The sequence below is a fragment of the Buteo buteo genome, chromosome 2 (genome assembly GCF_964188355.1).
Source record: "Buteo buteo chromosome 2, bButBut1.hap1.1, whole genome shotgun sequence".
Lineage (NCBI taxonomy): Eukaryota > Metazoa > Chordata > Aves > Accipitriformes > Accipitridae > Buteo > Buteo buteo.
The window spans coordinates 4,550,026-4,576,560 of NC_134172.1; the positions used below are offsets into that span (position 1 = coordinate 4,550,026).

At 38.8% G+C, this 26,535-nt stretch overlaps 1 protein-coding gene across 1 annotated transcript in view; it reads right to left on the reverse strand.

The window, feature by feature from the left end:
• Positions 1–26,535, reverse strand: part of ADCYAP1R1 (ADCYAP receptor type I) — an 85,655-nt gene that overhangs the window by 14,408 nt on the left and 44,712 nt on the right. Inside the window, exons 6-13 of the mRNA XM_075022481.1 lie at positions 25,319–25,422; positions 24,666–24,763; positions 24,078–24,210; positions 22,227–22,380; positions 18,789–18,849; positions 14,432–14,501; positions 12,542–12,633; positions 1,367–1,420 (exon numbers count right to left, since the gene is read on the reverse strand). Of these exons, the coding sequence (XP_074878582.1) occupies positions 1,367–1,420; positions 12,542–12,633; positions 14,432–14,501; positions 18,789–18,849; positions 22,227–22,380; positions 24,078–24,210; positions 24,666–24,763; positions 25,319–25,422 (766 nt within the window). The remainder of the gene's footprint in view (positions 1–1,366; positions 1,421–12,541; positions 12,634–14,431; positions 14,502–18,788; positions 18,850–22,226; positions 22,381–24,077; positions 24,211–24,665; positions 24,764–25,318; positions 25,423–26,535) is intronic.

Below are 26,535 nucleotides of genomic sequence, written 5' to 3' on the forward strand. Positions count from 1 at the left end.
ATCCAGCAAATAGAAATAGAAATCATGTTTCAGCTTGCAGAATGAATCTCATTTCTTGGATCATGCTAAGGAAATAAGTGTGAAAATGACTGTTCCTTTTACAGTATCACTTCTGTGATAAAATTTTGCACTGCCTCTTTTTTTCACAGAGCTGAGTTGATCATTAATTGTCAGATAAGACTGCTCAAATATGAGGAGGGGAGTTTTAGAGATAGTTCCTTTTACTGTGACTGAGACTTTCAGAACTGACTATGGATTTTGAGTGTCTCATTTTTTGATCACCTGATCTGAAACACATTTTATCAGACCAATGTTTACCACAAGAGGGCTGCTCAGCACGTATTGAAAAGCAGTGCTTATGAAAGCACTTTAAGGCACATAACCTGAAAATGAAACATCTAAAAATCAACAGTCACTTTGAAAACTCTTAGTCCTGGGGTATTGTAGGGGGTTGTGTTCTTCAATGACATGATTAATGTTGCTGTGGTAATCTGGGAAAAAAAATCTGCACCCATGTTTCCTTTACTTCCTATGCCGTGATTTATATGGCAGGGATTGATTTTCATTATATGTTTTTCTAGTGAGTAGACCTAAAACGACAGCACTTGATATTTGCTAGAATTATCAAAAAGGACAGACTTGATTTTGAAAATAGTATCTAAGAATTAACTGCTGCTCCCTACCCAATGAGGGGATGTTTACACATGGGCTTTTGATGGAAAACTTTGCCAGCACTTCTTAAGAAAACATTAATATTTTAGTGCTATTAGCATTTTTTCTGCCATCCTATCTAATTTAGGTAGGATCATCTCTCTGATGTTAGATATTGTAAAGTGACCCAAAATCTTTAAAGTACAGAACTGAAAGAAATTTTCTTTCCTTCCCCCACCCCCCTTTTTAAAAACTTTATTTATTTATTATCAAAGTAGAAACATTAGTGGAAGGAAAGGGAGAAAGAGAGAAGAGACAGAGGGGGCAGGAACCAGAAAGAAGTGGGAAGGAGGAAAAAACAGCCAAATAAGAAGAAAATAATATAAATGAGGTTATGGATATCAAAACAGTACATGAATTAGGGCAGGATCCTCAGATCTCTGTAGGCACACACAGAATGGAATTGGTCACATCTAACTGTATGTATCCAAGATGAATTTAAACTGAACTATCACCTTTAACTCACTCAATCACGGAAAGAAACAGGCACTTCCAGAGGCTGAGCTGACCTGTGTGACAGAGGCATCCAAGACATACGGGACGCATTGTTTTAGAGAGGTTCCCTAGTCTCTCTGTTCGACCATAGACGACGACTAGACTGCTTAGATTAAAAACGAGACTTTAGACAGCTAGAGGCAAACAAGCTGAGTCTCACCGCATGTGTCCTGTGCATGGACTGCAGCTGCATCTGGGAGGAAGAGGGAGGGTGCTAGGGTGGAAGGGGAAAGAAAAAGTTAAACATTCCCAGGATTAAAGGAGTGATGTATGACGTGGCTGAAGACCACCTTGTCAGACTGAACACCCTGACGTCTGGCAAGTTAATGCGAATGAGAGAGTACACAAAATCGAGGCAAAGGTAGTTGCAATTCAATTCTAAATACTTTGTAGGTTTCTCAGAGGTGCTTAAGAGAAGTAAAATGAGCATGCTGATTCAGGGCGATGAAGTTACGTGCTATTACCAAGGCCATGTAGTCCATAATGAAAAAGATCAGGATTCTGGGTTTAGGTCATTAACAGCACACAGGGAATGACAGATTGTGGGTTGTCTCTGAATATGTGGATGGGGAATCCTTTGGGAAAACACAATAAAGGTAGAATTTGATTCACACAAATTAAAACTGTGCCTCAGTAAGAATCTTTGTGCACCCTGCTCAAGTAATTCTGTGTAACCTCACTACAAATAGGATTGGCAACCACGTAGTAGTAGAAAAAAGAATGTTGAAACAAATCAATGAAATAAAGTACTGAAAAATAAGGCAAAAAGTTAACCAAAGTGAAAGTAGAAAGATTGTATGGGAAAGAGAGGGAAAAAAAAATATTGAGCCATACCATCTATTATTTATGCTATGCGCCTACTTACCTATAGATGATATTGTTATAGCTTGGGGGACTTCTTTTCCTTGCTACTCGACAGCTAAGGATTTCCTGAAGCTAGAATTCTTTCCTGGGCAAAACACCAACTAAATTTACAAAACCCCTGGACTTCACAGATCAGATGTAAACACTTTGGAAAACTGAACTTATTCTGTGAGCAGAAAACAGACTACACAATTCCATCCTGCCTAAGTGACTATGGGCCCTGATCCACTGTGTACAAGAAGTCTCATTCATGACTCTCATCCAGACCCAGAAAAAGCATGGCTGTTTCTCAGCAAAGTTTTTATTTAGTTCCCACTCATCTCATTTTTGAAGTTAACGATATAGCTGTATGCCTTTTACCTTGCCATCCCATGCTAGCTTTGCAGTCAGTGGTGAGAAACAGACCATAAAGTGAGATTTATCTGACCTATTTTAAACAACTTGTTTAGAATCATGTAAGTTGTACCAAGGATTTTATTCTCTGGACGCGTTAGATATCTACTGACTGTTGAAGGAGCCCAGCATGATTATCTTATTAAATCAGGTGGATCCCATGTTGTCTTGCTGAAAGTTGTTAGAGCATTGTTGTGCTCTTCATAAAAAGAGGCAACTCTGTTTTTCTGCCTTTCAATTGAAAACAAGTCCAAAAGTCTTAGTCTAGTCATCTTTTGCCAAAGTCTTAATCTTGCTACCTAGAGCTCTGTTTTTTACTGCTAACACCACCACACAAAAAAAACCTTTCCCCGACCTCTCTAAGGGGTCTGAGGTATTCCAGAATTATCTTCTGACACCTGAGAATAATCTGAAAACAAGTTGGAAAAAGAGAGAAAGTGTGAGGTCTCCTTTACAGTCCTTGTCTTAAACAAATTAAAATCAGTTGACTTCAATAGGTGGTAGTAATTTTTTTTTCATCTGACTTTCTGGTCTCTATTTTTTAGGGCTCTTGCATTGGTTTAACATGTGAGAGGTCAGCTTTGTTCCTCTTTGTTGTTTTGAGTAGGTGTGTCTTAGACAACTCAGTGGATTGCTTTTCTTTCCAGTGATTTGGAGGAACATAAAGAAGATTTGCATTTTTTTGTGCTGATGTACTTGCAAAGTCTATGAACTTCAAGTTAAAAACTAGGACGTATGTAGGAAACCTCATGAGGGTCTTCTATGGATTTCAAAGCTCCTACATTATAGAGAACATTTAATATCCTCTATACACTTTACATGAGTGTGCTTTTAATTCCACCAAAGTTAGGTTTAAAATTATTGTAACTGAAAGCTAACCTGGTAATTATAACAATAATTTGACAAAGACACAGTATGTCTGTGAGGAAACCACTATCACCTCTCCAGAGGCTGAAGCTGGATTACTGCTTGCAGACTACAGCTGTGGCTGAAAATGAATGTTTAACAAATATGAATTTGGACTGGCACTTTTTGTCCAATAATTCTGACTTTTGTGCAGAACTGAGGCTTGAAGATGAAACACAATGGTCAAAGAGAGCCAAAAATAATCTCTAGCCTGTTCATTCTTGGCTTTGCTAACCTCTATAGGGTGGGGACATGCAAGGATGATGAAAGCCATCAAAGATCAAATAATGAAGAGATAAAGCTTAATATTTAACTGTGCTCTAGAGAAGAAAGCTGGCAGTAGAGAGCAGAATACTTCCATCAAAAACAGTCTTTAAATGAACTGTAGCTTCAAGGCTACATGTCCTGATCCTTCCTCTGCATTAACTCTCGATGTCCTATTTTAACAAGCTAGGTTATTCTCACTGACTCCAGAGCATAAAGTAATGTCACGCATTATGGAATAATTCTGATTGAGGTGCAGTAACATAACTGTAGTGTAGGAGACAATAGCATGTTTAGTGAGAAAAAGGTACCACACCAAATGAGATTCTTAAATGGTTTTGAATATAGGTTTACTGTTTGAAATGAAGAATATGCATGTCCAAATCCAGCTGTAAAATACCAAGAATGTGATTAGCTCATTATCCTTAAAACAAACATATGAGCAAAATCCACAGAATATTTATTGTCACAGTCTGCCACAAGAAGTGGATTTTCAAGCATTATAGACAGGTCCTAGTCCTGCCAGCTGGCAGAGCTCAGCATCGGTATAACTACACTGAGTTCATATAAATTGCAGCTCTGAAGCTTCAGTTACATTGTTTTGCCTCAACTGCCTTACATGTTATATCATATCCCTGCAGAAAATAATCAAAGTTTCAATCCATCTCTATAACCCTCCTTAATGAAAAAAAGAGAATGCTGCCTTTGCTGAAAAGGCCTGGGCTTGCAGACTTTTAATCAGCTGAACAACTCCAGTGTTTTCATTGGAAATATATAAGAGGAATTACAGTTCGGAAATCTCTCAGTAATGATACATGTGCACAGCAAATGAGGTCCTAAGACTGTGATGTGAATCAGATGCACGACTTTGGATTGGTCCGATCTTGAGGTAGTATGCATTTGTCTAAACCACCTTCATTGAGACTTAATTCAATATTAAGCCATTACAATCTGGTAGCCTTTGAGTGTGTACTTGTACTCTACAAGGCAGGAAGAATTTGCTCCTGGACAATTAACCAATTACCTAGTTTGCACCACACAGTTGCCTTCATGTACAGTGTTAGTTACAAAAACCTCATGAGAAGTTCACTTTTCCAGATCAAAAAACCTCCTGCACTGTGACAGCACCATCTTTCTTGTCCCTTTTACACCTCAGACTCTAAGGACTACGTACTTGCTTGGAGTACATCCTAATAATTCTTCAGACATAAAGCTAAAACCACTGGGTGTGAAGCATGCTAGCTGCTGAAGTGAGACACAAGAAATCAATGGCAAGGAGAAGCAGAGACACTGAGGGGAAATTAAACTCCTTTTTGTTCTCATATGGCAGAGGCAAAAACGTGAATGGTAGCAAAAAGTAAATGGAAGACCATGGATGCTGGTGTGCATCAAGCTTTGATGTAAATCAAAAGCACGTTCAAGATCAGAGATGTCAGAATTATAGCCCATTGTCTGCAGTCTCGCAACAACTGCTGCATGACCAGTTGCTTCAACTCCACGTTTATCTTTACACTAAGTAACCGTTTCAAAGAAACAAAGGTGCAAACTGATTTGGGGAGAAATAAAATTCCAGATCTATCCCTTTCAGCCTAACAATGCATTCAAAACAAGAAACTTCACTATGAGCAATGCAGGAGGGAAAGGGAAAACAGCCAGAACGGTCTAATTTGGATGCTCCCAATTTAGCTCTCCATTTGAGGTTTCTGAAAAATTATCTGACTCTCCAAAACCATGATCTTTCCCGGTAAGTAAGCTACCTTGATAAAGGATACAACACTGCACCCAAATCCATGGGTAATTCATAAAGATGCATGGCCTTAGGCACTGCACGTTCTCTATCTTGCTAATCTCCATGACAACTGAAGTTTATCAATACAGATCAAAATTAGGTTATTCACTTTGATGAAGTGCAGTGATTTTAGAAACACATTTGAGGTCTGTACCCCATTTTCTTTAGGAAGGCTACATTATTTTTGCAAATCAGTAAACTCAAATGTGTGGCAGAGGTTAGAATATTACAGACAATTTAGTTAAGTGTAGTCAGTCTCACATTAAAGTAAGAAGCTTTATTTTGTGCTTTATATTGCTAAAGTATTTGTGATCTTTTAAAAAGCAATGCTGGAACAATTTTAGATATATATAGCATTTCAGACAGTACATGTGTAGGCAAAGACCTATATTTACACAGGTGCAGAAGCACAGACACAAACACTTTTATATAAAGCACTCTGGCTTGAGCCTTCAGATGTTATGAGTGCCGTTCTATAGCAGTTATGGCAATCAAGCCACAATGTTTTAGGTACTGGCTTTGAAAGACATTTAGGTCTAAAATACCCAGATACATGCTCCTAACATTTCAATGGGAATTCATAAGACACTATTTAGCCTTTTTTTTATGCCTAAACCTCCTTGGAAACAGAGCTGTTAGGGCTAATCCAACCCTTGAAAGAACTGCTGAGAGGGCATCAAGATTTGTGTTCCTGTTTCTTCTTAAAAAATGGAAAGGACATTTCTGTAAAGAGAACCACACTGTTGAATATAACATGGCATTGTTCTCTCCCTCCCTAACCTGCACACCTCCTTCATCTTTCTAGAGAAGGACCATCTATTACTGGCTTCCTTTTTAATGAAAACATGGTCTTTTCAAGTTTGTGGCTTGCTCTTGCAACAGATGGGGAAAAAAGGCTGTGCTCCCCTCATTTAGGACACAATCTGTGGACAAAGAACTTCATTCTCGGAGGCTGACATAGAGCATTGTTAAGCACAAACTTAGGCAGATTTCAAAAAAGTCAGCTAGTTCATCAACCACATAAATCAGTGTTGTATCCTTTCCTCTGCCCGTATATCCACTGAAACCATAAAATTGCCCATAAAAATACCTTACAGCAATGTGCACAAATAGTGTTTAAAGACAAAGTCATCCTATTTTTCATTGCTACTTCAAAACTCAAAATAACAGGAGTCAGCCTCCACCATACAGACATCACTTGGGCAGGCCAAGGCACAATGGACTTGCACTCTAACCACCTTCTAAGGACTTCAAAATAACAAAAGCAGATCACTTTTTAGCATTACATTCATCACAGATGATCTTGTAACCGCAAGAAATAAGTTCTGTGATCAGTGATTTCGAAATCAGATCCTGTCAAAACTCCAGTAAAGCGCTTGTATGTCATTGGCAATGGATGGGATTTCCTTTAAAAATATTGATTTGCTTTTCTGGAATATCCCTTTGGCAAGTTGCCCATGAAATAACAAAACCACTTTCAAGGTGGGCATAATTTTAGGTCTGATCCCATCATCGCTGTAAGAATGTAAAAGATGCATACCGGATGAAAGGACAGTGTTTATGTTAGGAAGCTAGATTTGACAACCAAAGATGTATGTTCATGTTCCTCTATTTGCCACGGGCACTGAGGGGGATTTTGAGTAGCCCCATTTGTGCGTCATACCCTCAGCTGTTCAATGGGAATAACAGCTCGCAGGAACTTTATAAACACACTAAATATTCTGTGCTATTTGGTTTTACAGTAGTTGAGATGACAGCAAATCTACAGATAGATAATCAAAGCAGAATAGGATTTTCAATTACTTTATCTGAAAATAAATAAATCCCTGTGTAATTATGTTCTTGCTAATTATGGTACATAGCCTACATGATCTTATATTCCTAATGAATTTTTTTCCAATCCCTACCTGAGAAGATTTGGCACAAATTAATACCCTCCTCCCCGCTAAAAAATCTAAAACAGAAACCAAAAAACCTTTAAAGCAACACCCCAAATAATAATTTGCCTTGGGAAATGTAAATGAGAAGTATAGTAGTTGTGAATGAGAACATTTTCTCTAGACCATTAAATAAGTCCATCAAGAATTAGTGTCGATCAAAGTAGCAAACATCTACTCTCCTAGCATTTCTTAGAAATGAGAACTAGGTCCTTGCTGATCATGCACTGACACCAAATGATCATCGTTTATGTTTTCCATGGTATTTTCTTGTGGCAGAAAAGGATTAGCCCAGGGACACAAGCTCCTTTCATTGCTGGGTTAGTGGGCATTTCAGCACTCAACTGGGAGTACCTGGGGCTAAGAAATTAAAGTGCCATACTAAAGAATATACTGTTCATCAAACATCTGCCATTTTCATGTCAAAACGAGACTTTGGCATGAAGACCCTGTCAGTAATTATTAATACTGGCAGTCTAAGCACTTGCAGCAAGACAAAGCGGTAGCAGAATGAATCATTGAGTGTCCAGTGACTTTGTAGGTGAACTGTAGAGGAGTGTTGTTTACCAAAACATTTGTGTTACAACATTGCTTTTCCTGCCCTAACCCTCTAGGTTGCACCATATGTAAAATCATACCTACCTATGATATATGCCATGTTTCTCCTTTCTTTCCAGCAAGATGCTGATTGGAGGAATGACGTAAACCTGAATTAGCTAGATATATGTGGGGTTTATTCTCTTTTCAATGAGTTTTCAACATGTGATACAAAATTTATGAAGAATCTGTTAAAGCAAAAGCAGAAACAAGCTTCCCCCTCCCAAATTATACTATTCATGATAAACTGGAAATAATAATAAAAAAAAAAAGAATATTTTTCAGTTAAATGTGTTTGATCCTTGAAAACGAATGAGTAAGCAAAGACTTGATGGAAATGTGTGGGCCTTTTTAACCTTAAGGGTTATTCCAGCATGCATCTACATCATGCATACCTACTTCAATACTGTAGTGGTTTATGGTGGTGATACTCTTAGATGACCTTCTGTCTATAATGGATCTTTCAGCAACACAAAAACGCTCATGAAAATAATAGCGTGGATTTAAGCTTTGTGTAGGTATTTCTATAAGAATATGTTATTTTTGGGGGGTGAATGTACTCTCTCTACAACAACTTGACCAAAACCAGGATGCCTGAAAGCAGATTCTGACATGTGATGTTATACATTATTGGCTGGATTTTTCACAGGAAAAAGGTGAAGCCTTACCGGATGAATTTATTATCTGTTTCCTAAAATTCCACCCAAGCAACTGATATATGAATATCCATGCAAATAATGTGGGCCTGATGTGGCACACTGTGTGATGAACCAGCCGTAGTAGGGTTGTGAATACGTGTTTCCAGTCCCCAAAACTGTGAGTGCACATTGGATTCGTGGACTTCTGACGTGGTGCTACTTGGCTTTCAGCATACGCTGTAACAGTGTCCCTTCTACTACTTCAAAATATTTACAAACTGTGCAACTGGAGATTGCTAAAAATCAGGCTGTTTTCTGTTTAGAAGCATGTTAAGTAAAACCTAACTGGATGGAATATACAGGTACAAATACAAGACATTGTTATTTGTACTGTAGGATTAAGCATGTCATGTCCATGACCACGGCACATTACAATTATTTATGCAATTCATTCACCAGATGGGGCAAGAAACCTGTCCGAACTATGCAGAAAGTTGTCTCAATTACACTAGGAATATAATCAATATCACTTTATGCTTCCCCAGCACCAGAGCTTCTTATTCAGATAAAAATCTATTGCCTTTGCATTACTGGTCTTGCTTTGGTTTAATGCTTAATTTGGTGGAAATATTCAGGGCTGACATGAGATTAACTGGAACCAGAACATGGTTCAAGAAACAGCGTTATGTCTTTTTTATGCCTTTGGCAGTTCACTCCTAACACTAAAAATTAAATAATGATTATGATGACTATCGGGAGGAAGTATGAAAGGTGCTTAAGGATCTCAGAAAAAAAAACCAGAAAGAATCATAAAATTAAAATGAACATTAAAAAATGTGCTTCTATTTCCTTTTTAATTCCTACCTCAGCTGATTAGATATTTTTTATTAATCTACCCCCAGTCATTTCAGCCAAAAGGAGAAGTTTCTATCTAAAACATCAATAAAAAGAAGATGGAGTTATTATTGTTCTCTCAGAATCTGACACATTTTGAGCAGTTCAGTCTGAAATGGGATCAGCAGCGTGCAGGCAGCGTTGAGGGGGAGCTAAATACTTGAAGAAAGACCGATTAGGCATGAGACTGGTAAAGAATGACTGAACAAACAAGTTGATAAAATGCGAGTTTATAATCACTAAAGCATTGACTGCTGCAGAAAATTGTTAGGAATTAGCTATGCGTTTCCAAGTTTTTGTTAGCCTAAAGGCAAAGGCTATTGCATATAACGATCATCAGGTTATTTAGAGAGAAAGTCTGATTTTTTATGGGAGTAAAGCACTCGTTATTGTGCTGCAAATTATGCAAATTATACAAATTATTGTTTGATTTTTTTAAAGCAAGTCTTACATTCTCTAGTGGCTACACTACATTAATTAAGCATTAGTTCCCCAGTAGTGCATTCTTCTGTTGTGCTCCTGTCATAGCTCGCAGCTAGCTTCAGTAGTGGGAATTTTTAATAATGAATGCAAAGTGGTAACAATATATAATTAATCTTTGAATTTAAGCACATCCCCAAGGCTTTTAAAGTCAGACACAGCCTTAACTGATTTGCCGAGCCATGACCCTAGTGTCTATAAAATAGAACTGGAGGTGGATTTTCCTAACAAAAATAATCATTAAAAGGGCCTGAATGTAAACATATACCTTTTATATAAGAAGAAAATAAATCCTACTCAAAGTCAATAACTGAGTTTTTGTGGGGTCTTTTATTTTCTTTTTTGAGGATGGAAGTCCTGGCTAAAGAGTTATTCCAAAAACTGGAAGACTGACACTAGAATGAATCTCAGTCTCTGCTGCAGATGCCACCTGGTATGACCTTCAGAACATCCTTCTTCAACCACAACTCATCTGTCTCATGTACTAAAGACAAAGTACTTAAATATATAGTGGAATAAAGATCTAGATGGAGAATTTGGTCTAATGGAATGATGTGTAATAGTTTGAAACAGCAAAATAGGACATGGAAAATGCTTAATATGGACCACAGTCTAAATGCCACAGAGATTTCAATATGGTGACATAACCGTACTATGATCTATCCTTTTCCTTCGTTACAACAGCTCTTTTTTTTGCAGGATATGTGTGCTTAAATCTTGAGTATGTCTGGTCTATATCTGCATAGACTTATTAATTTCATTTCTTTATATGATTTCTGTGTGACTTTTCTGTTGTCGAGTCTGTTTGGATAAACAACACTCCACTTCATAACACATACATAAATGCAAGATCAATTTGTACACACCCACTTATAAAGTTGCAAAAAAATATGAAAAATAATGGCAGCGAATGAAACAGAAAATATGATGTTTTCTCTTGGTTTTGGTGGCTAACTATACACATAGGAAAAATATCAATAAAACCCAGTCACCATATTGATCAAAAATGACAAGGATGTTTTACAATCTAGTTAAATCTCTGGATTCTATGGCATGCTTTGCTTCATATGGGAGAGATGTGCAGCGGACAACAAACATGCACTTAGCAGGTCGTAATCAGAACTAGCTCTGCACATCTTGGGTGCTAATTACAATCTAAGATTCCGTGAATGACTTCCCAGCAGCACAGACGTGGGAAGTCTTCATGCAACCTCAGGCAAACCATGCAGACAGTTAATCTGTTCACTACACTTTCTCCTGAGTTTTAATTCTGAGAAACATCCACCTGCAGAATGAATTTAAAGCAGTATTTTTGTCTGTGGAAACACAGTTTAGAGCAAAGTTCCAGGGCAGTACTTTCAGTAAGCGGATGTTTCACTACAGAGATGAAAAAGTGATCCATAAAATATTATCATTTCATGTAAATGTGGACAAGACAATAAGAAAGAAGGGAAGAAAAATAAGCAGCTGGAGGACATATTTTTCCCTGAAAATTGTCATTTAGATGGATGACATCATTATACTATGAATGTGGTTACTTAGAGTGAAACTGATCCCTGGATAATTTTTTTAAAAAGTACTACAAAATAAGGACCTCCTACTTTACCCTGACATCTTTTATTTTTATTTAAGGTTTGCATGACTTGCCTTTTTTCACTAGAAATCCAGTGCTAAATCAAATAGTCTTAGCTAAGTTTACGAGTTCTAGAAATCACTAGAGGTCAGAAAAAATTGCAAAACAAATGTGCATGGTGTTTAGGCTGAAAAGCCAAGAAAACACCACATATCCTAGTTATTCAAAATGATTATTCAAGTTTTATATGGAGAATGACTGCATGCACTCAATATGGGGATGGGGACCTCTGTAATGGCTAATCGCTGTCCTCTAATGAGGTGGAAACTAACAAAAAGTGTGTCATCTTTAAAAAAATACAAATCACAAATAAAGTTTTAAAACTTCTAAAGGAAAATTTTAGGATGTTTTGTGCATTTTTAAGCAACTCTACCTGTGTGGGGGAATTGTTTGGCTCAAGTGGAATGCATTCAAGGTTACAAGAAACATGAACATAAGCAACTTTAGGAAATCTTCCTAAATTAGTATTCGGTCCAAAGTTAATGAAATCTTTTCACAAATTCTCACTGCTTTCAGTGAGCTTTGGACCATGTCCCTTGAACATATGAAGCACAGCAGACTGTCCCATGAGTATAATAATATTTATGCCTGGTCAATATATTAATTTCCAAATAACTGACCTGTAAAGAAGTTTTTTAGGGTTTTTTGGGTTTTGGGTTTTTTTTTTGTGTTTTGTTTTGTTGTTTTTTTTTTTTAATCTTGTATTTGTGCTTTTTTTTGTAGGTCTTTAAAGAAAGGTGAAAGCTGGCATTAAAATGCAGTTTAGTGGCTTTTGGATTAAAAAAACCAAAACAGTCAGAATCAGCTGAAGCAATTTAATAGATCCTGTGACTCTTTTTGAAAATCAGATTAATTCAGCTGAGGTATCTTTTTTGACTTTGTCTTTTTTCCTATGTGTATATTAGAAATCTAAATTGATTACTGCTTTATTTATACTTACAAGTAAATGCTGGATTCATTGCCCCCGATATCAGGTGACTGGAGTTTCTGCACAAGTATCACAATTATGCCAATAAAAAGCACAAAGTTTATCTAGGGGAAAAAGAAAAAAAATGATGACAATGATATATTTTTTTCAAGTATGAGAATGACACATTCCCAGTGACTTGCTGGCTCCATTGCCTTATTGTTAGTGCAAAGAAAAAAAAGACCCATGCACATCAAAACCATATGGCAAAGATCTCACCAGTAAAAGCATCTTTAACTCCCATTCTCTAAACTAAGGCACTTCTCAGTTTGACAGCATCGATCGATCAGCATTTCCTTCACTCACAATTGAGTGTCTCCCCTTTCCTGAAAATCCCAAGTTGTGTCACTTTCCCTCTGCTTGGCTGAATCTGCCCCAAAATGAGATGGTTTGGGGAGGGGAGGGGAGGGATGTGTGCGTGGTGGCGGGGGGATGTTAATGTTCGACTTCATGTCTTTTAGTTTTATGTCATCCTGGGCATCTTCTCTTTCATAAAGTCATGTAATTACAGATATAGTTTTAAAAATTTGGAGATTAATAAAATCAGTTTATTTCAATGCTTTGCCTTCAGATTTGGCTGTCACCAACTCCACAACTTCTTAATGCCAGGAGAAAACAGTGGGAAATTTAAGTTGGTCTTTATGTAACTTTGTACTCCTGTAAGGAGACCAAGAACTTAAACCAGATGTAAGCATCTCTTTCAGAAGAATTTTCTATCTGATATAAGGACTACAAATAAGTGGAGTCATCCCTTACTAGGTGGCTTGAATGTTTAATGCCATCAACAGAAGCCAGGTAAAATTGATTCCCCAAAGCCAAAATGTGATCCTTCATAGAATATGTCTGTAAAGCATAGAAATTCACATACACTAACATCACAAAATACCCAGATCATTGGACCCTCTTCATCTCAGTATCCTTCAGTGTTATTAGCTGCGTTATCTTTAATGTGTCTGAAGGTTACTGTACTTTAGATAGGTGTCCAAATATTTAAAAAGACAAACACCAAACCTGATTGTACACAGCTACCTGTGAACTGGATGTCTAAATTCCCACAACAGTCCATGAAGAGCTGGCCAATGCTGTCATTCGAGTATGGAGAGCAACTTAGCATGCCCAGAATTAGACACCTACATGTGGTAAGCCAAACAGTTTTTTAGGTGCCACTGACCATAATGTCTAGAGGCTTGATTTAATTTCCTAAAATGGAGGAGCCCAATACCATTTTAAAATTCCTGTATTCTTTTGGGCCAGCAGCTGGAGGCCAAACAGCATACTTTAGAACCTCTCAGTTGTCCATACATAGGTGTCTAGCATCATTTGAGTCAAACCCAAGACCTCTACCAACTAAAGAAAAGATAGATACCTCATTGAAAATTAAGCATATTGCACCATGTCCACAATACTATTATAAAGCTAATATTAGCTAAGATAAACTCAGCTGTGAAATGAATTCCATCCAACAGGCACAACTCAGTTTCCCACTCACTTGCATCTAGGATCATTTTAGATGCCCTGGGGTTTCCCACTTGGCCTTCAACTGCCATCCCAGATAGCACCGTTCCCATACATCCCGTGTCATATCTGCCAGCCCTGAGCAAATGCTCCACATGCTCTAGGGTCTTACTTATGGCCTTTGGTATCTATGTTTAAACAACTGAATAACTCCTTGCCTATATAGTCTTCGCAGGCAGTGCAATATCACTTAACACGTACTAAACCTTCTTTATATCAATAGAATTAACGTTGTGGATGGGAAATGGTGGACTGCCAGACAAGCTGTCCCGTACTCCATAGTTTGTAAAGCCATTTGAAGCTATTTGCATCACAAGTGTTGAGGAAACACCTCCGAGTGCTACTTACCATGATCGATCCGACCACAGGACCCTTGATCACCCACCACAAGGCAGTGTTGTCATTCATGTCCCAGCAGCTGCAGTCGTTAATGAAAGAATGGGGTGGGGAAAGAGGAGGAAAGCGAAAGATAAAGATGTAACAAGGAAGTTAATAAACTTACAACAATTTTTAAGTGGGCAGAGAGTGGGAGCTTGGTCTTGTAGCTAAATTATCTGAGTTCAAAGGTACTACTTCTTTAGTCTATCCCTGTTGTAGCTTTCTTTTACAGCCTTTACCCAATTTGCCTGAAAGTTAAATAAGTATTTTTGTGGCAATTTCAATGGTACCTCTTACTAGGCAGTTTAGACATTTTGGAAAATGTCTTTATGTGCTTCTGTGTCTTCAGTACAACTATAAAATTGTCCCTATAAGCTAACATCTCTGTAGAAGGGAAAAAAAGACAAGGATACCTCACAGGATAAGAGATGGTTATTCCACAGTTGGATATCTCAGTTACTTTTCCAGGGTTAAGAGATATGAGTGTTGGTTCTTGACCCTGATATGAGGATTCTTACACATATCTAGTACACCAGGAGGTACTAGGGACTGGTTGTATTCACATATAGGAATGATTTTCCAGTCATTGGGTGGCAAGTCCTACCAGGGAGCAAGGATTCATCTGAAAAGGTTCAAGTACTGGACAACAGTTGGGGCCAGCTCCTTTTTTAAGCTGTTGGGAGTGAGTGATCATAAATAAAATGCCATTTCTACCTCAGCATTTAAAATCTTCCAAGTATTCTGCAGAAGTTTATTTCATATAGGTGCATTTGGACATTCATTTGTAGAAAAAGCTAATTACAGGAACCATATACATATGGAGTTTTAATGTTAACTTATATTTTTAAAGCTAGAAAAACAAAAATAATGAAAAAAAATCTGATTTCTCCTGTCACACCATCCCACCCTGCTACACTATTTTAAGTCACTAAGAATTTGATTGTCAGTTAAAAATTTTCTTTCATTTGTCTCCGCTTTCTTCCCCACATGCTTCCCTCTAGAAAATATAAAATCACAGAAAAATGTCTACTTTGTACCTGCAGTTCTGAGAAGGAGGGTTTCCCTCCCACTGGGACAACAGCCAAAAGTCCCAGCAGTGGTTGTCATGGTGCATTTGACAGATGCCAAGAAACAATTTGGAAGAACATGCAGGAATAAAACACTGCTGATTTTATGAGAGCTTAATGCAACTTCTGTGTCATTTATATAGTAGTCTGGTAGCATCTGGGGGCAAAGTGAAAATCTTTAAACAAAACTATATACATGTGTAAGTGTGAGGAGGCAGAATTAGAATTCCCTCATCAAACTGCCCATGAGAGAAATCCCAAGCAGCTGAGTGATGTCTGGTTTAGAAATTTCAGTTGAACTTATATTTTCAGTTGAACAATATTTTATTGCATTTCATTTGAACAATATTTTACTGGATTCCCATAAAACCAACAATAACGATGTGTGTGGTAGAGCTGGTGAGAAAAGAGAATATTTAGAGATGAGATGTCAAATTTGCACAAAATTACTTATTTTTGCTCCTGTCTATGAAGTCTAAAAACTTAAAATCCCCCCAAATCTATGGACTGATGGCTGAGATTTTCAAATGCAAAGTAACATTTCTGAGTTACCTCACCTTGGATGCCCAACTTAAAATATTTGAAAGAGGACAAATGTTCAGAGGGAACTCCTTCTCACCCACAGCCGGGAAATCAGGTTCTTTTCAGTTATCGACAATTGTGTGCCACAAAACAAAAGCACCTCAAATCACCATTTATCTTTTTAATTCTTTGTATGCATTTATAAAGTAGGTCCCCTCTTCTGAAATTTACCCACTATATGCAGAGGTCAACCTCTCTAAGATGCACATTAAATCTACCCTGAAAGTCTTCAGTGAGTTGATGATTGCTGGAAGAATCTGGGAAAATTCTAATATTAATCTGGCTGTACAAACAAGCATTGATGTATGGCAATTTGTCTGTTTAGAAATAAGAAATTACAGGGGATGGCATCTACCTGCTCTAGTTCCAGTCATCTATATTGAAGACATCTACAGCCCAGCTGATCGTCCCAGACTCTGGCTGGGACAAATAGACACTTGGAGGGCGTTGTAGGGGTTTTTCCGCACTGATGTATTTTAAATGTGTATTCTGGGGCGATACATCATCCCCTACAAATGCCTATTCTTCTTAGACCTGTTCCTCTCTTTTTGCAGGATATGTCCCCAGCAAGCTCAGCTGTCAATGTCTGCCTTGTAGATGTCAACAACGAATTAGATCAAGCTCACACAAAGGTTTTTTTCAAGGTCTTTTTTGGTCCAGTCCCTGTGACACCTATAGGATGGATGTAGTGGAATAAACACCATCTTTTCCTCAGATGAACATGACCAGAAGGAAAAAAAGCAACGCACAACAGAACAGTCTGCAGTGTCAGCCAACAAGCTGTTCTACGTAAACAGGCTCCCTAATTTCTTTCAAATGCATTTCTACAGTGGGGATCAGACACACAGGACTCTTTTTCAGGAGGGATGAAGGGAAGGGAGCCAGTGGGATGGGGGAGGGATGCGATTTCCATTTGAAAAGGCCAGAGTCTGAGCTCTGTTACATCTCTGGTGTACATCTGGAATAACTCCATTTCCTTCAGTAGCAGAGCTCTGGATAAACAGACAGTTGCATTTATCGCCACAAACCTGTCACTTACAGTGATGTGAATCAGGAGCTGAAGTCGAGGGAGCTCTGCCAGTTTTATAAGGAGCAAGCAGGAGGAGATTCAGACTCAGAGTCTGTATTTTAGTCTATGCCTTTGCGACCGTAGCTTCCCAGTTCAGTAATTTCTGCAATGTTTTCAGGCTCACGCTGGCTTCTCCCCCACCCCCAGAACAATGCTTGCTGATTTTTAAAAAGTAACCAATGAGACGCTCAGCTAGAATCTGTCTAAATGTGTTGCATGCTAAACAGCTTCTCTAACTAAAAGAAAAGAAAGGTGTTTTTTTTCTTCTTCTTCTTTTTCCTTCTGTGAGATATTCCCCCTACCAGCAAAATGCAAGGACTGTTTGGACTCCTAAGAAAAATTAATGTATTTAGGACCAGTGTTGTAATTATAATAATGACACAACAGGGCTTTCTGGCTTGTTTTGCATGGAAATAAATGATTTAATTTGTTTTAATGTCAAAATAGAACATTGGGTCAAAGCACTGGCATCCCCAGTGGAGGAAGGGCTTTATGTCCTTTCCAAAAAGAGCATGAAAGAACAAGGAGGAAGAAAACCTGACAGAACAGTGAGTCTCATGCAAATTTTGGATCCAGGTTATCTCTAGTATAAGGCAAATTTAAAGCCTAAGCCTAAATCTCTCGGAAATGGGACTTGGGTACATGATGCCTTTCACTCAGATCAAGGTTTTCAAAGAACCAAATATTTTCCAAATTTTTTTCAGTCTCCCTCATTCCCAGGATTTTTCTAACATTTAACCACTTTCAAACATAGCTGTCATGAAAAAACCTTGGTAAGTTTGTATTTTCAGGGTGTACATATATGTCCATTCCTACCAGCTATGTCTGCTGCTCTATCAGACCAGTCAATCTATTGACTACTGAGATGTGCAGGACCATCTCTGTGAGCAGCCTCTCCTTTTGGTCCCTCAGAAAAAGATAGAGGATATTTGCAGGAATTTTCCCTACTGAAAGAGTCCACTTGGGTGGAATCTACCCTCTTGAATTCTTTCTGAAATTATTCCACGTCCTCATTTTTTTCATACAGAAGACAGGATGTGGATTTCTGTCTCACCTCTACTCATCTCCCCCACTAGATTTATGGAAAAAACTCTTCAAGGGGAAGCTAAACTCCTAATTGACTTTGTAAATCAAAGCTCAGCAACATCTTGTGCAGATTTCACTCGTTGCATCAGAGATATCTGCAATAATTTCTACGGCTGAGCTCTTCATCTTCCTTCATAATCAGTTGGAAAGGAGCAATCACAGGTGTGATTCAACAGACAGCTCTTTTAAGATGAGATAAACCATCTCCTGGGCTCCTACTAGATTAACTGGGCAGGGAATAGAGGGCCACTGGGTCAGCTGCATGTTTACGGGGTAGATGCCTACATCTTCTTTTATGAATTCACCAGCGCAATAGGGACATAAACATCGAACTATGGCTATTTATGCAGATGAACAAGAAAGTACTCCAGGTTGAACACCAGACCTAAACTACTTGCATACCCAAGTCAATGTCAGAAATGGAAGGAGAAATTAGTCATGTGCTCTGATCACTCTCTTTCTGTTTCATCCTTGCCATCGTGCTGAAGGCACGTGAAATGATTTCCCCCGCAGCAATACGTACCCCGTATCATCGAAGTGAAGTCTCAGCACTGCCCAGACAGTGACACAAATTGTTGGGGTACCTGCAGAAGATAAGACGGTGATATCATTAGCAGTCTAGACACATTTACCACCCAGCAATGAGCACTTTTTGCAACCTCTCCACTGAGGTTTTATTTCCTAATACCACTTAGCACTTGTGCACGAAACAATGCAATTCATTACATTAATTCAGAGCTCTAGAAACATCTGTCTCAGTCCGAGGATGGGTTAATCTTGGTGGGATTGCAGAAGCAAAAGTGATAACAGGGAAGAATGAGGTTGTTTCGGGTTGTTATTGCTCAAAGCTGTTGTACTGCATCTTGTTGCACGAACGGTAAAACAGAGTCTGCACAAAATAAAAGCAGTGACATCAGCTTCCATGTCTAGAGCTACTGTAATTATGTAATAATTGCAGAGTGGCAGATGTGGAGCTGTAATGGCAGTATTGTACTCTTTGTATTCTTATGTGGTTTTGTTGTAAATTATTTGCATATATTGCATTTTCTCTGTTATTGTGTAAATAACTGATTTTGCTTTACTTATTCAACCAAAACAAATCAGCAGAGGATAGTTTTCCTTTACTCACAGGAATATTTCATTCTTTGTCATGAAAAAAAGAAAACCCAAACCCCCAAAAGAGAATACCGGGACCAAGAATTTCATTTCTGTTTCAGACATTTCTTTACTCTTTAAAAAATGCGTGGAAAGTAAATACAAATTAAATCAAAACAGTAAGAATCCACTGAGAAGCCTGGATTTGTTTTCCTTGCTGAAAACAATAGAAGTGTGTTTTTTCAGTGGAAATATTTTTATAAAATAATGCAGTCTTGTGAGACAATGCTCGGTGAGTTGGGTCTACATTTTATAGCAAATAAAATCTTTGACTAGGAAACTGCCTGCATCTATTCAGGCACCGCTGGAAAGATAAAGTGCTAAAAAGCAAACAGAACAAGGACTTCGATAACCCCAGCTTGCACCAGTGAACGAGACTGTCATAAGCTGACAGGAACAATTATGTTTCATGCATTTTGCAAGGCTGTGTTGATATTACATTAATTAGTCATTCGACTGAATCCACTTAGGTGAATCTCTGTCAAGTCTCATATTCCTGCTATCAGAAATAAAAATATCCCTGTTAGACCTAGATGACTGATGAAGCCCTCCTCCTTTAAAAAAAGCACACACAGAAACATTTGAAAGGAAAATGATAAAAAGAAATAAAATGACAGGCTTTGGGGAGAAGAAATCATGCATATTTAATTTAAATTGTAGTCTGCTTTTCTCACATGAGAATACCTAGAAAACACTGAGATCTTTGTGCACTTAACAGATCCACAATCATAAAATAATCTTTAAGTATCAAACATGGGTCTCACATGCTATCTAGTTTGCACTGATTTGCACTACATAAATTTTGATGCTGTGAACAGTGTTCCAAGTCTGAAATATGGGCAGGAAGGCAGAATTAGACTAAATGTGTCATAAAAATATAGTTCAAAAAGCATGTTTCAGATCAACTTGGAGTTTTGAACCATCTGCTGTATAAATATACATACACTCACATTACTTTTCTTTACATCAAAAGAGAGAGATGTATCTTCATCACCTTCTTATCAGCTTCTGAGTAACGTTAGAAAACAGACAAGCCCCAAAGGCTGAGAAGAGAGCTATTCCTGCTGACTGTGTCTCTGCCCTGAGTAAGGAGCAGGCATTAGGAGAGATCTCAGGAAGACAGCAGTCTGTCTGGAGAACTTAGCAGCATATTGCATATTTAAGAGGAAAAAAATTGTCTGGTTCGACACAGCCATATGTAGTTCCCATTAATCAAATGAGGACACTGATGCGCTCAGCACATTTTCAGAAACAGATTAACATCCAGATGCTGCAAAATGCTGAGCTCTTGCTTATTGCTGCTTCAATGCAACTCCCTCCCCATCAGCTCTGAGCTGAGGAGCTGCTTTTGCCCTACATGACTTCCATCCAGAGTTTGGAAGTGCTTCTGGTTTTGCAAAGTGCTAATTTAAGTTGAAATATGCAGAAGAAAATATTGTATTTAAAAAAAACCCAAAACAAAACATCCACCTTTGCAGAGTCTCTTAGTGTTATTAATGTATATTATTGACACTGAACAGCTAGATCTTATTTATAGTATTTAACTCAAGAACAAATATTCTGAGGTTGCATTACAGAATCAATCCATCTGGGTAGTTCTTACATTACAGAGACTGATTTAATAAAAAAAAAAATATTTAGTTAATATGGTGTTTTGCAATATTCTCACGTTCAGATGAACCTACAGATATGAAATTTGTGCAAACAATTAAAGGAACCCATCCTCTGATTTATGTTTAGATTGCAAAAATTTACACATTGTTTTCTTTTATAATTGTCACATTTGCATGTACATAACCTCCATGTTCTCTCTGAAAACAGTCTTATATCTCAGCTAAAATGTGCTCCTACACCTGTAGATAGTACAAGGGGAACTCTGAACATCTTTTTCCAATAGCCATCCTTTTCCAATAGCCTTTATATGCCATAGGTTATTTCTAATCACTTGTTCTCTTCTTTCTTCTCTATACCTTTGCTCCCTCGCCAGGAGATGAGAAATTTTGTGTGTATATACAGCTGCCTCAGGAGGGAAAGAACAAAACCAGCTGTGGATTGTTTGAAGGTTCAGGTTACATGAGGATTTTTTTTTTTCAAAGGAGAATAGTTTAAGGCATATGGTTTGTATGTAGACTTTACACATAAATAGACAGGATTATTTCCAGATTATTTCAGAAATACGTTTGTTTAAGTACAAAAATTGAGCTTAACCTTCTTAGGGTATATTTAAAATTAATGTATTCTTCCCCATTCACCAGCTCATTTCTGCACAAAAACATCAGCGAAGAACTGTTTGAATTAACATGTTGCAGGAATCAATTTATCTCCAGAAGGCCAGCATGAAAAATAATTACACTGCTTATCATCAGACAAATGGCCTTTCTGAAACAAATCTTGCTGCTTCCCATTGCAAGTTTTGATTTCCCACCCAGGTATGATGAGCATATGTGGATACCCTTCAGATTTGTTTTCAATTTAGCTATTATCTGGAAGAAAGGCACAAATGAAGTCTTAGAAAATGGACTAGACTTAGCACTGCATGTTTGATTAAGCTGAAGAACTTGGCATTAAGATCTTATCTTATAGAAGGCAATTCTCAGTTGTGGACTACATCTCTGCAAGAGATGCGGTGTCCTCCAGGTTTCAGTCCAACTGTATTCAGACAAAAAAGCAGAACACGGTTTGGTCTGCAGTGGTACTTCTGTACAAAGACTAAAGCGATACTTTGAGACTGTATGTGGAAATATTTGATGGTTCGTGGAGTTGTCTTGCATGCTGAGACACATTTGAGACAAGAAATGTCACATACCCCAGCCAATAATAGTGTACCAGTAGAAATATCTCCTCTCTGGGAAAAAGGTTTCTACCAATAAAGTGAAAAGGTACAATCCCTCAATGAAAAGCCAGAAGTAGTTGGACATGACACAGTAGTGAAAAAACACCATCACTGCTTTGCATTCCACCTGCAGGGAATCAAGAAAAGCAAAGTTATTTCTATGTTGTTTCCACCTAACAGATAGAGAAAACGCTTTCAACCTCTCCAAATCTCTTAGTGGAAAGGAACACAGCTGGGACTAGTATTATACACTTTTAATATTAAAGTTTTAAAAGCATGAGAAGAATGTGAGGTGCCACTCAGAGAGCGAAGCCTGAAAGGGCAGGTAGCCAATTTTCCCCGTGGGAGGTGGTCGATGAGTGTCTGCAGACAGCTTGAGAACGTCTTGCGTTAGTGGGAGTTCGTGTCATCAATGAATGTTAATTGCTAGCTTTAAGCCCCCTTCCAAAGATTAAGTGCAGAGAACAAAAGCATCCAGTTGTGTATTGAGAAACCTAAGGAAGGATGTCAAATGGCAGGAGGATTGTAGAAAGCCCTGAGAGTGGGATCAGAAGGGATGCACCCTCCTGTGTGCAGTCGAGAATTGTACTTCCTTGCCATTTGTGGGTGTGATTTACTGTAAAAAATGATAGAAGCTTTCATTCATTTACTGGGGGGAAAAGCAGCGGACAAAAGAAAAAAGAAAAAAAACCAACCCACTCCAAAAGCCTTAGGTCAAAACTGAAGTCTATCGTGACTGTGAGAGTAGGACACACTTGTCTTTGCAGAGTTATATCCCAGTGAGACATCATTAGGCCCATAAACGTAGGACTTTTCAACACACCAGAGCAGAATCAGTGTTTAAACTGGAAGCTCCTGCCTGGGGCAGTGGGAAGCTGACAGTTTTGACTGGTTCCCAATTGCACTCCATCCTCTGGGACAAATCTACAACCTACATGGTTTGTTTAAACCATCAGAACTTGAGTTCCTTCACGTTTTATGCTTCAAGTGTTTCAAAACAAAGAGGCAGATGCCACCATTAGAAGAGTGGTGTGAACAAACTACAGATCTAACTCAGCTTCAGCTTTATCACAGAGAAGAATTAAAAGCAAAAACTAGTTTCAATGACAAAGAAAAGGCTGACTAAGAAACTGCACAGCTGCACTTTCCTTGTGGAAGTGACTCACAGGGAATTTAGCTCATAACTGGAGGGATAAAGGAGATGTCAGTTTGGGAACTCACTGTAATTCCATCATAATTACACCCAGTGAGCTGATTTATCAAACCAAATACTAGCCTTAAATGTGAAAAGAATTGGGATTTACATGTAATGTATAGCTAACTGCATCTGTGAAAGAGACTGCTTTCCATGAAACCGTACACTTCAGAGACAAACACGTGGCTAATACTGATGATTTTTTGAGAGTGTGACCATCAGTAGTACTTTCTATGTCTGAACGGTCACCCTGTTTACACATGACTCTGCCTGACATCCAGAACAAATAATGCTCTGGAAAAAAACCAGACCTTCAGACGAAGGAAATTGCTTGTGTCTGCTCTCATCCCACCTATTGCTATGCAGATCTGTGAAAGGGAGAAACAACCTGAGCAGAGTCAGAAACCAAAACCTGTAGGTTTATGCTGAAGGACAGACCGCCGGACACTGATGTCATCATGAGAACATAACATCCACAGTTTTGGTGTGAACTGGGAGAGAAGGTTACCAGCAATTATCTTTTCTCCCAATAGTTTCTCAGCTTATGATACCCAACAGACTGCTGCCTGCCTCACTATTTTTTATCTCGTGCTGAAAATAATAAAGGCTTTGGCTTTGGTTTTACTTACCGTTGAGATAAAACAGTGGTTGCCATCCTGTTCAGCATAAAGAACCCCATCTTTAATGAATACAGATATTGCCCGTAAGATGAATGAAACAAAGAGGTTCATGTGGATAAAATTTCGAGTGCAGTGAAGCTTCCTAGGGAAGAAAGAGCAAGGAAGAGGAAAAGAAGAGAAAAAAAACCCCAACAACTTTTCTTTCATGGAAATAGTACACTAGGCCTATCTGCACACACGGCCAGAGCACCTTGGTGCTAAGAATAGCAACATTGGAAAGCCAGGAGTGTGGACAGTACTGACCCTAAACCTGACCAAGAGGAAGATTTGGAGATTTTCCCCTAAAAGCATGCAGGGTGGCATAAAATAGACCCAGTCCAATGCAGCTTCTGCAGTTGCATAAAATAGACCCACAGCTTCCACAGTGGCATTTACAACCTACTGAGATGTGACTACTGGCGTGTGTCCAAGCTGGAGGAACAACTCTATTAAAGGGTTGTCTCCCTTTTATTCTGCATCTGGTGAGATAAAAGCTTGAATATTTTTGGAGGGGCAGATGAGCTCCAGTTTCTTTCTTTCAGTGACTGCACAGCTCACCTGAAACGACACAGGATAACCATGGCAGTGGTGAGGGAAACAAGAGAAGTGCTGTATCCCACCGTGTACAGAGCCTTCACAGATAGGTAGTAGTAATCCTTGGGAGGCAAACAACACACGGTTAAACGGTTCGTTTACGGTCACGTCTTCTTTACCCTATCAACATGCAGGGGGAACCATAGGCAGGATTTGTTTCTCGAACAGCCTGGTGGTTTTCTCCTCTTGGTTGCCCTAAGATCTCACTGTATATTAGAGCATTGCTCTATCTCTGGCATGCCCTTGGGTCTGCATGCCGTGAAGCTTAGTCAACAGTGAGCTAGCAAAGGCTGTCTATATTTCTTTGAGCACTGTGCATGCATCTGTAGAAAAAACGTAGTTGGCTAAGGGATTCTTCAGTCAATAGGGGAAGAACTGGGGGCTAAGCCATGCTTCTAGAAGTTACAGGCCGTATCAACAGTCAACAATCATATTCTGGCAATACTCAGTACAGGGCTAGGAAGGATTTAAATCTCGCCTCTCACATTTTTGTGCCCATAAATACCCCATCATTTCATTCTCATGACCATCAAATCAGAACATGACCAGAGGCTGGACAAAAAGCAGCCTGCCGCTCCCCCCTGTCATTTGTTTTTAATTATAAGTTTAATTCCCACCTGGTTATCAGACTCTGTTTCATTTTCATCAAAGCCACAGGCATCATAATAATGAGGAAAAGGTTCAGACCAGCCATCTTCAGTGCAGTTTCTGCTGATGTCACCTATGCCAAGTAGAGCTGGGAATGTGACATCGCTGAAGCAAACCCCAGGACATTCCCTCCCTCCCCTTGGGATGTGACCAAAGAAAACCCCACAGTACTACGGGGGGTACTAGTTATCTGGCTATCCATAGAACACTTTAATGGCATCTAGAAAGTTTAATGACATCTTGAATGACCCAGGTCTATGATAGGCACCTACAGATGTCTACTACTACAGCTGGTCACCAGAGAGCCAAAAAGATTTAACCAGTGTAGTCAGTGCCTCCAGGCCACCAAAGATCTCATTCTTCAGAGGATACCTAAACCAGGGGCCAGCTAAATGTCCATTTCTCTCCTTCGACTCCGAAAGGCATCTAGGGAACACAGCTTTGTTGTAGATATCTACACTTCGGACGGCTAAAGGGTAAGTCACTACTTAAATATAGGGACTTTGTGCTGTTTAAATGATCTATAGCTGAGGGATATGCATGGGACTGGCAAGAAAACACAAGGCTAATATGATTTTTTTGGAGCAGCTGCTGGAAGTCAGGCAGGATACTGTAGGATATCTAAAATAGCCATTATGTGTCTATGGAAAGGCAGCTGGGTTGTTCTCCTACAGTCATATAACATGGATCCCACTCATTTATCTTCAAGCCCAGGCTCTGATCTGAGAGTGACTTTGTGAGAAGGGTCTGTAGGAAAACAAAGGAAAGAAGGAGCAGGAATCGCTTCCCTGTCTCTGCCTTCATAGCAATATATTCATTTACATCTCCAGAAGCTCAGTGTGGCACCAGCTGATAATTTCAAACCTGTTTCAGAGCTTCTCACATTCCTCCGTCTATCATTTGTTTCAAACCCAGTTTATAACCTTACTTTAAAGCAAGTGTTTGCAAGGAGGCTCAGAGAAAACCTCATTCTCTTTTTCTCTCTTTTTACCCTAATTGTCTGGCTAATCTCATGTAAGGACTAGCTCCTAAATGGCTTTCACTGACACAGTCAAAAGGCTTAAATCTGTATTGGGAAGCAAGAGCTGGGGGTAGAAAAGGAAAGTGTCTCTTGACACTCACTTTGTTCCTGAGGCTGCCCTGAGGTGGGATGGCCCCTGTTGTGCTCTTTTTAAGCACCATTATT